This window comes from Austrofundulus limnaeus, unplaced genomic scaffold (genome assembly GCF_001266775.1).
Source record: "Austrofundulus limnaeus strain Quisiro unplaced genomic scaffold, Austrofundulus_limnaeus-1.0 Scaffold401, whole genome shotgun sequence".
Taxonomy (NCBI): domain Eukaryota; kingdom Metazoa; phylum Chordata; class Actinopteri; order Cyprinodontiformes; family Rivulidae; genus Austrofundulus; species Austrofundulus limnaeus.
This window is the reverse complement of record NW_013952803.1, coordinates 269,132-280,037: the sequence shown is the minus strand read 5'-3', so window position 1 is coordinate 280,037 and position 10,906 is coordinate 269,132. Positions and strand designations below refer to the sequence as shown.

The following is a 10,906-nucleotide window of genomic DNA, read 5'->3' as shown; positions in this document are numbered from 1 at the left end:
TTTTTTCGTTTTTTTTTTTTTCGTTTTTTTTTTCCCCCAGTAAGAGGTTTTTATTTAATAGAATTTTTGGACCAAAAATATCGCAATATATCGCCTTGTTTACAGTATCGAAATATATCGGGATATATCGCGATATATCGTATCGTGACCCCTCTGTCATGATATGTATCGTATCGCCAAATTCTTGCCAATACACAGCCCTACGAGTAACTCCACTTATGTACTGCACAGACCCCTGCTTGAAGTTGTCAGGATGCACTAATACCGGTATTACGCATCATGTATTTCTACGCACACAGTGTTGTGATAACACAGTACTGATATCACTTTGCAGCAACGTGACATTTACTTCTCGGTAGAGCAGGAGTAATCTGAGCCAAGCTGAGAGATTTTTTTTGTGGTTTTTGGAGCTGGCAGTCCTGATCGTTTCTCCCTACGAGCTGGCAGATATTTCACCATAAAGTTGTTTATTAGCCACCAGTAAACACCACCAGAAGAAGAAGCTGCTGTGCTGAGTTGGCTTCAGCCAATAACCTGATTTCAAGGYAAACCACGGTTATATAAATTCAGTGTCAAAACCATGCAATTTTTTCATCACCCTGTTCTTATGGGTTAAATACTTTTTAAGAAGATATCAGACGATCTGGGTTTTTGTTGTTTGGTTTGGTTCTGTTCCCTCCTGTGGTCACATGGAGCACGGCACAATCCTCCCTCTGTCCTGCCTGCTCCTAGCTGTCATTCAATTGTTTGCAGATGAGGGGAAAATTCTCCTAAACCTTTAAAAAGAATTGTTTTTTTTATAACAAATCTGCTTTGGTTTCTTGTTTATTCTCATCTCCACTGTTGGTTTCCTGTCTTGCATCCTCAGTTTTTATATATTCCAACATTTGTTCTTACCAACAATCTTTTTTACTGCCATTTCATCCTCTGACTTTTGCTTAATCATCGGTCCTTCCTCCCTCTGTCTCCTCTCTGCAGATACAAGAAGACTCAGGAGACTCTTTCCCAGGCGGGACAGAAGACGAGTGCAGCTCTCAACACAATGGGTACAGCCATAAGCAGGAGGCTAGGCGACATGAGGTACGGTGCAGCACAGCCTGAACAGCTGACGTGTTAGCTAGGCTACAAGAACAAACGAGAAGTCAGCATTGATTTATTGGCATATGCACTTGCACCTGTTTACTCTGGAACAAATGAGTACAGTCACCAAACTTAATGACAACAACTTGTAATGGTCTTAGCAGGGTCTTTGTGAGGTCTTTAAATGTGTGTTAAGAACACAGTGGGCTCACAGATCCATGTGATAGACCTGCTGGTCAAGGAGAAAAGAGGTGTAATCTCAGAAGGTGATGGGAATTAATGCTGAGTTTTACATGATCCATCAGGATTTTAGATTAAACTTGTTCAACTATTTATTTTGTAATGCAAGTTTAAACTCCAGCTCCAGTAATTCAGATGATTTCAGCTGGGTTAACATATTCTTATTTAAGACAGCTTATCTCTGTAGTTCATTTGAGTTATAGAGCCACCAAGTGTTGTCTTATTTAAACCTCTTGTCTTGGCTTTGTGCAGGAAGTGATCATCACATTGTTAGTTTGGAGTTAACTGAAGTTATGAACCTGCTGACTGCTCATTTTTTCTTGGTGCAAGTTTGTTCTCTTCAAACTGACCTGTGATCATCTTCATGTCTTCTCTAATCAGTAGTTGTCAGTAGTTGTGTAGAGATCCTGAAGTGTCTGTCTGCTCGCCAACATGGAAGACAAGTTCCTTTTTATTGGTTTATAGTTGTGTTAGAGGAGTTAAACTAGCATACTTTGATTCCAAACCTTTTTGTGTTATTCTGTCTTTAGTTTCTTTCTGACTAACCGGTGTAGAAAAAAAGCAACATTTATCTTACATTCTGCGACCTGTTTGGTCATGTGTTGATTTCTATGTTCATGAAACTGGTTTCATTCACAAAAAACATGATAAACAGGTTGCTGATGAAAGAAACTTACTGTATTTATTCATGTATAAAACTAGAAATTTAACCCTAAAAATCATCTATAAAGTGTGTGTGTGTGTGTGTGTGTGTGTGTGTGTGTGTGTGTGTGTGTGTGTGTGTGTGTGTGTGTGTGTGTGTGTGTGTGTGTGTGTGGTATTATACACGGGTTATTGATGATCAGATTTTCTATGCTTTTTAAGCTCAAAAAATGAAGATTAGGCCCGGGCGATAAACCGAAAAATAACCGATACCGACATTTATGACAATAACCGAGGTCCTTTTGCTCATGTCGGTATTCTCGTATTTAAAAAATGAGGGAAAAAAGAAACCTGCTTGTTTTCTATTGTGATTTCATTAAAGCTGCCCAGTCTGATACAGGTTTAAACAGATGCTGCTTTCAACAAATCAAACAAACCCCACAGCTTTATCCAATCAGAGCAGAGCAGGGCGGGTCTTTCTGATGTCGGTGCAGCAGTCTGGGATAAACACCAGTCAGCCTGCAGCTCCTGTCCTGAGTGAACAAATCCTGTCCTCCACACTTTGCTCCCAAGCTACCCGAGACGTTAGTATCTAAAATCTAACACACTACAAGTTTATGTGTTCAGAGCGTTGTTATCGAACAGATATGTCCAACTTTGCTTGCGTGACCAAACTCCTCTCCTCGACAGCGCTGTTACGGGAGCGAGGTGCACACAGGCTGAGTTGTTCTGAGAGCTGCTGTTTCAGTTCTTCTAATGAAACAATATTAACTCTAACAGTTAAATATTTGTTTGTCCCATATTATAGAAAAAACGAGTCTCCGCTTTGTGTTACCCCTCCCACAAGACAAAAGAAAAAACCCACTATGTTCCCGCTATGTAATTTATCATAAATGTCTACAAATTTTATTTTTCACAATATAGCTTGCTTATATTTAGAACCATACTGTGACTGAACTGCCCTGTGATTCAATAAATGATCGAATACGAAGTATAGTATTAAATGATTACATGAGCTCTCTAAATAATATAATCTTTTTGAAAGAAATAGATATTTTAATAGAGAAATCAGTCAGTCCAACAAATAAAAAATGTATTTAAGTTATTTTGTGCAGTGTGAAAGACATATTTGGTATATTTTTAAATATAAAATTGTAATACATAATCTGTTTGCACTGAATAGTTGTAATATGGAGATGGTTAAATATTTGTATGACTATATCTCACTCAAGTCTTGCCAAAAATGTTTTTTTTTATTAAATATGTTAAAAACACTAAAATGACAATTATAAACTACAGAAAAGCTGTTCAAAATCTAAACTGTGAACTGTGACTATGAACATGGACACAGAGTATAATGTTATGACTATATTATACCGTGTACTTGTGTGTGGTGGGGGGTGGTAAGAGTTATCGTGCATTTATCGTTAGTGAGGTAAACTGGTCAATAAATCATGATATTGATTTTAGGCCATATCGCCCAGCCCTACTCGAGATCGTATTATACATGAATAAATATGGTGTATTTATTTACTGATAACACTGCAGTGTCTTGTTTTTGTCGAGTGTTGTTGGTGTTTGTGTACCGATGCTGCTGCTTTTGTCTCACAATATCTCCTTGTTTTTAATTGCTGCCTTGGTTTGACCTGCAGAGCTCTGCCTTTCTCTAATTCCTTTAGGTAAGGTCACCATGTCCTTTATTACACGGTTAATCTTCAAACTCACAAAGACCACTCCGTTTAGTGACCGTCCTCCACAAAGGATTATCTGTCTCTATGTCCCACTATCCCAGCATCCTCTTCAGTCATRCATATTCAGTCCTCTATAGATCCTTCTCACCACATCCATCAACCAGTCTTCATCTCTGCTCCGCCTTGGTAGCTCCATATTCAACATTCTTTGTCCAATATGTCCAAAACTCTAACATCGTCTCCAAACTGGTGACTCTTTTTTTCATCCTGTCTGTTTGGTTTCTATCTATAAAGATCTGAACATCTCTATCGCCTCCAGTTCATCCTGCTGTCTGTTAAAAACCAACGTCTCCAAACCAAACATCACAACTGATCTCACCACCATTCTGTCACTCTTCTTCAGTCTTTCAGTCCTGCAGTGGTCCTCCTGACACTCATCCACTCCACTGTGCTTCTCTTTCTCCTTCGCAGAGTTGTTTGTGACATCATTACAGTCTTTGTCWATAATGGGGTGCACAGTACAGATACACTGTGTGCACACCCTCAGGCCTGAGGGGTCAGAGTTTTCATCCACARTGATGAATCACATGGGGGAGTTTGGCCTTGCTGACCATAGAAAGATGTCAGCACTACTCAGGCAGYCCATAGACACTAGGGCTATTTGAGGATGAGTAGTTAAAGAGTGTACCAGGATGMTGTCTCTGCAGGGGTACAACATTTGGACATGAAATGTCACTGATTCAGTGATGTGCCTCGGGGTGACAATAAAACCCCACTCACCTGTTTCTGCACCACTTCAAATAGAGCAWTCCCTGGAGTCACAGGCAGCCAATAAGACCTCATGGTCCCCGAGTTTCTCTGATACCAGCTGTTTAGACACAATGCATGGTGGCACAGGTTGTTCTAAAAGAGTCCAATACCTGTGTCTGGATGACAGCCGCAGATATCATGGGGTTTAAAAATCCACCCTAGATGTGGGCAGCTGTAACTCCAACAGTGATGTAAACAAAAGTGTTGATGCCCTCTCATGCCCACTTTTAACACACGGGGTCACTATGGCACCTGTACACCACACATGCTGAGCAGTTCCACAATATATCTATAAAAACATGTGTAAAAACACATTGTGCCCCTCTCAACTGCTGGTAATGCTGTTTAATGTCTACAAGGCTTCCTCTGYATACTCACCTGTTCTGAATGAAAGCAGTTAACTAATAACGCCATTACTGCACTCATGATGTCACAGCTTACAGCCTCTGGTGTTGGACGGATACATCATGTACACCAACAGTGCATCATGTATACATCAGGCATACATCATGTACACACCATTGATGCATCATGTACATGTAGAAAAATGTGTTGTTCAAAATGGTATGTCTGAATAAATAGGAATCCAACTGGATTTCTTCTTAAAACTTTATTCTCAATTTTCTGACTCCAATCAGATTCATACAGCACTCAGCAAGCTTCACCATAAGACTTTGGGCTAAACCAAAACAAAACACAGCTGCTCTGCTCTGAGCAGAGACTCTGCAACACAGTAACAACTTCTTTCTACTATAATAATGAACTGACCTTATAATGTACATCTCTTCMTAGTTACACCCCTGGAGGTGTTACCTTTTACATCAGAAGTAGAACGTAACTCATTTTTGTTTAGGCTAAAGAAAGAACACATGATAAGACACACCAACTCTTTGTCTGCTTTAACGTTAAAGGCTGAAATGACCAGAAAGTATAAAATACAATACTGCATCTAATATTCAGTTAATTGAACACAAAATGTCCTTCATACACACCATCAGTGCATCATTTTTACACAATCGATGCATCATGTACACACCATCAGTGCATCATGTACACACCATCAGTGCATCATGTACACACCATCAGTGCATCATGTACACATCAACGCATCATATACACACCTTGTATACATCATGTACACACCATTGACACACATTGTACACATCAACACATCATGTACATGTCATGAACACATCATGTACACACATTTCTGGTCTGAATCAAACCATTCCTCCTATGTTTAACTGTTTTAAATGAATGAGTGTATTTTATTGTCTTCTTGTCCTTTAACAATTGCACTTTTTCTCCTCTCTTTAATGCTTACAAAGTAGCAACTATTCCATTCGTCACTCTATAAGTATGCCCGCCATGAGGTAAAGTAGCACTAATATACTCAACGTACTCTTTGTGCTGTTATTGTTTTTTTTCTTTTTTCACACTTGTTTTTATCCTGGTGCTGCTTTTTATTTGTGAATAATAAATCAACTATTATGTGGAGCAAATATTACTCTATTATTTTTACAGAGAACGATGTTATAAAATCGAGGTGTTAAAACTGTTGCAAGGCATGGTACACTTAACTGCCTGATGAAAACAAAACAACTTGTTCTTTTAATTTGAAATATTTAAAATTCAGAAACTGGTTCTTTGGATGTCTCAAAATCTGAAACAAAGAACACAGAGCAAATGACTTTCATGAAAATGTTAAACTGAAACTCTTCTGCTTCTGTATTCACTTGCTGGGCTGAATACATTATTTTCACTTTTGTAATGTGATTTCATTGTGGTCCGTACAATGACAATAAAGTCATCATCAATCAATCAGTCATTATTATTTAGAAGTATTACTTAAAACTTTGTTCAACTGAAGAATCCATTGAAGCCAGGAGGAATGAAAACTTTTGACTCTCGTTTAATGTTTGATAATGGTAATGAAAGTAAAACACTTTAATAAAACTGTTTTTGTTTTTTGCTACACAGAAACTCTCCAACATTCAAGTCCTTTGAGGATAAAATGGGGAACCTGAAGGTGAGTCAGGGTGGAGGGTGGTCCGTCTATGGTTCTGGGATTTGGGAATCAGAACTTTACTTACGATCTTTTCCTCCTGTTTAGTACAAGGTAGTTGGCCCCAGAGGGAACGGAGATGCTGTGGGCTCCCCGACTGACACCACCCCCACTCAGGAGAACCCACCGTTCTGAGCACAGCTGGCCTCCTCCTCGCAGCCATCCTTCTCACGACCTTTGACTGTACCGTTCTCACCTCCGACGGCAGCGCTAGCCCAGACCTCCCCCTCCTCTCTTTAGCTCTAAGATCTGTAAACGCAGCAAGCGGAGGTCCAAGCCTGGACCTGTCAGACCTGTCACTGCTGACCCCACAGCTTCTGTTCTTCTGCTAAACCTGAAAATACTCACTTTTATTTCTTCAATCCAGATAAAACAGGGAATACCCTGAAAGCTTTGACATGTGTGGTCTTTAATCTGATTCATCTTTGTCCTTTTTCTTCTGTCTTCTAACTAAATGATACTCACACTGTCGGTGTTACATCACCCCCCCTGTTTTCTTTAAAGAGGTTAGTTTGACTCAACACCCAAACAGTTGTACAAACTTTGTGTAACAAGTGGAACCACCAGGGGTCGCTTCCTCCACCATTTTGTATTATAAACTATTTTTCACTGCTTTGCATAATGTTTTTACATACTTTTTATCAATATGTAAAAATATAAATGGCACATTGTCATTGATGCTGCCACGTGGTAGTGCTCAGGGTCTGAGGGGTTAAAAGGTGCGGGACGAGAACCACAACACTAACCAACMCGAGATAAGAAGGAACACAGTCAGGCTGCTTTCATTTGACAAACTGGACTCACGTTTCTGAGACTAACTCCAACTAAGTGCTTTTTAAAGACAGGAAATGCTTTAAACCCACTCCAACYGTGTTTCTGAGCCCAGGTTTGGCTGCTGTTAGCAGTGCTGTGTACACTACCTGCTGCATGTCTCCACTTTAACGTTTCACTTGATTCAGCTCGTAGAGGAGGAAACACGCCTCCTTCACTCTGCCATCCTTTAGCATGAACACGTCTGACCACTCACACAAAGCTCCAACGTTGCCAACAACTGTCTGAATGCCACCGTGTGAGGCCAAACTAATCTTTAAACTCTGCTTTGATATGTTTCTGTGTGAAAAATAAGCGTAAACAGCTTACCTGTTGTAGATGGATTCCTAAACAATCTCATGACTGATGAGCTAACGGCCAGTTCAAACACAGCTTTGGCCGAAGTGGAATCATCAAAAGTAGCAGGAAGTGTTTTTGCATGTTATTTTGTTGCCCACCTCAGTGCCCACCTGCAGGTTTATGATCTAATCTTCTGGAGAATACATTAAAAATGAAGACAGGTTTTATTTTATCATTGTTGTGTTTTGGACCGGTTTCCTGCCAGAGAGCTCCCTGCAGGTGTAAAGTCAAGCTCAGTTCTCTGGAGACGCCCCTGATAAAGTCCATTTGGGTTCGAGCTTCCCATGACTGAAAACAGTAAAAGTTGTGAAACACTTGGAGTAACCGACAGTGAAATGTTGACTGGAGCCGGTGGAAACAGTAACAATCCACTCTGCCCTGAGCTGTGTTCAGATCAGCCATTAGCTCCTCTTCTGTCAGAATTAAACTGGAACCTCTTTAAAATAAACCTGCTCTGAAAAAGATCAGCAGCAGGTAAGATGTTTATTTTTAGCTTTTACACTAAATCATTTCAAAAGGGTTTGAAGATTCATGCCACTAAAATCACAGTCTTGAACTTGGATGTTTTTGTTTTGTTTTGTTTTTTGGGCATTTTTCTGTCAAAGAAAGTTACATTTTTATGGTTTATGTTTGTTTATTTCTGTGAGTGAATTATTAATGAATTAAACCAATAGACACATTTTGGATATCTTCCTGCAACTCTATTTAAATTAACAAATAGAGAAATTAGACATGAAGGTGATTTCTAGATATTTCTGTCATCTTTTGCCAAAAAAATCTAATTGAAAACCTCTCAGCCATCAGCTTCAGTCGCTCAGCTTTATTCATCTGTCTCCAGCTGCATGAGTGCTTTATTCATTAATCCATAGAGTCACTGATATAAAAATAACTTTTGTAAATCCACGTATACTCATATTAACGGAGAAGAACGGAGCTTTTAATGTTTCAGATCAAAATGAAAACTGCAGCTTTGAAACAAAAACCTGCTTCAGTCTCAGAACTCCTTTATTTTCTAGTTTGATATGTTTATTTTTTATTTTTATTTTTTTAGTTCCTTTAGTTTCTTCTTCCTTCTGTCTGCAGAGATGGACGTTAGGAGGATTTCTAAGATTGTACAAATATTCTGCCACCAGTTCAAGATGCCAACATTTAATCGTCTGTTACAGAATCTCACTCAGTTTAGTGGAAATCAGTTCATCCACAAGAGTGGTTCCAAAATGAAATACTGAGGAACTCCTAGCTGCTGAGTTGGCAGAAAAACTCGACATGGATGAAAATTGTTACAGGTGAAGCTGGTGTTTGATGCAGCTGTGTTTGATCAACTTCTTTGATTGACAGCTGGTCGAGGATGATGGGAGTTCAGCCTGTGTGCAGAAACAACAGAAGATCTTTATTTCTTTTTTTTTTTTTTTTTTTTTTTTTTTTTTTTTTTTTTGGGACGGGGTCCTGGTCTTGTTGAGTTTTAACTGGAATCTGATTTGTTTGCTTCACAATGAATGAAAGAGTTTTGATTTTTGTTGTGTTTGGATATCAATAAAGCATTCCTTTAAAAGAAAATATAGGTTTCTCTTTCAAATTTGGTCTTTTAAAATAAATATGGAAGGTTTATGGTAAATTAGTTGGACTTAAGTGTTAAATTTAAAGTGCCTGTGACATGCCTATCCTTCAAATACAAAAAGTCAAAGAAAACATCTTTATACTGAAGAAAATTACCATAATACACATGATTTTACCAATTTTGCCACATAACTGGCCTGTTTTCTTTTGAACTTGGTTCAGCCAAAATGAAACAGGAAGTGACATCAAAGGGGAACTCATTGATAAAATGAACTCTGGTCTTTGTTTATTGAAACAATGTTTTTTATATTTTAACTCTTCATCTCTCTTTGACAGCAACTCAAAAAATTCTAAAAAAACACCAGATTCTTCTCTATAGTCTGTTGTTAGCTGTTAACAACGCTCTGATCACATGCAGACGTTCCCCTTTGACATCACTTCCTGTTACTTCATCTGCAAATATCTCAACTTCATCTCAGCAGTGTAAAATTTATTTTACAATATGTTACCAATGTTATCTTTCCAAAAAAATCATATTTATTATAAAAATTTGATGTCACAGGCACTTTAAAGAACAAATGAGTCCTGTTTTTATTTAATTTTATTTTTTTAATCCCAGGCATTTTTATAAACGAGTTTCAGGCTGAAATTTAAGGTTTTGTTATAAATAAAGGTTATTTTTAAAAATACCGGTCCACAAATAAAAATGCCGTCTTTCTAACTTGTGTATTTTACAGTGTTATAAATAAAAAATAATAATTTAATAGAGCTTTCAAAATGAAGTCAACTTAAACTAAAATGGACTGAGGACCAGCACAATGTTTCAAAATAAAACTTTCTTGGTGTAAACAAAAGAGCTCTGAGCTGAACTGGATATCTTATCTTAAAACTTTAACATTCAAATTCACTGTATTAAATTATGTTTTAAAAGTTAAAATCATCACTAAAGTAATATCCATCCTTTATCTGTTTCTTTCTCTCCGGGTCACTGGTGTGAACCACTGAGGGGACACCCTGGACATGTCTTCTGTCCATCACAGGGACACTTTCAACCGCAGGGATAATTGAGTTATTAGGCACAGCATGTTTTTGACCTGTGGGAGACAACCCACACCTGCACAGAGAGAACATGTCAACTGCACCCAGAACTGTTGCAGCAGGGATTCAAACCTGCAAACCTTTTGCTGAGAGAAGACAGCTGTAACCACTGCTCCACTGTGCAGGGACAAAAACAGATTTGTTTAAAGTTGGCTCAGTCTGATAGCTTTCTTTTATTTCTTGGCACTTAAAGAGAGAAAASGGCTGCCAACAACTCCTCCTAAATCATTTATATTATATTTTTATCTTTTGAAACCTTTGTTTGTGAGCTGTTACAGATTTAATATTAAATAACTAGAATTCTGTTTATCGCCTCAGTTTTTTATTATATATTATTATTATTATTTTACTTTTGGTTGCAAAATTTTGTTCTGATCAAATCATGCCTGTAGGCACAAAGAATTGTTTTGTTTGTGTTTTCAGTTGTTCGACCACAAATAGCTGATTTTATAATTCAGCACATTATAAAACTGAAGTATATTTAGTGTGAATTAAAGGACATTAGATGAGGGTAGGATCTACGTTCCTACCCTCATCTATGGTCATGAGCTTT

At 38.1% G+C, this 10,906-nt stretch overlaps 1 protein-coding gene across 7 annotated transcripts in view; it reads left to right on the top strand.

Annotated features, from left to right (window-relative positions):
* The window catches only part of LOC106528734 (tumor protein D54), a 43,972-nt gene extending 34,717 nt beyond the window's left edge, over positions 1 to 9,255 (top strand). For 2 of the 7 annotated variants that reach the window (XM_014023972.1, XM_014023974.1), the window contains 5 exons: positions 979 to 1,080; positions 3,615 to 3,641; positions 5,795 to 5,836; positions 6,444 to 6,492; positions 6,577 to 9,255. In XM_014023972.1, the coding sequence (XP_013879426.1) occupies positions 979 to 1,080; positions 3,615 to 3,641; positions 5,795 to 5,836; positions 6,444 to 6,492; positions 6,577 to 6,663 (307 nt within the window). In that variant the 3' untranslated portion in view covers positions 6,664 to 9,255. Of the gene's footprint in view, positions 1 to 978; positions 1,081 to 3,614; positions 3,642 to 5,791; positions 5,837 to 6,443; positions 6,493 to 6,576 lie in introns of all 7 variants that reach the window. The other 5 variants (XM_014023971.1, XM_014023973.1, XM_014023976.1 and 2 more) reach the window with 3 other exon arrangements.
* The last annotated feature ends 1,651 nt before the right edge of the window (positions 9,256 to 10,906 follow it).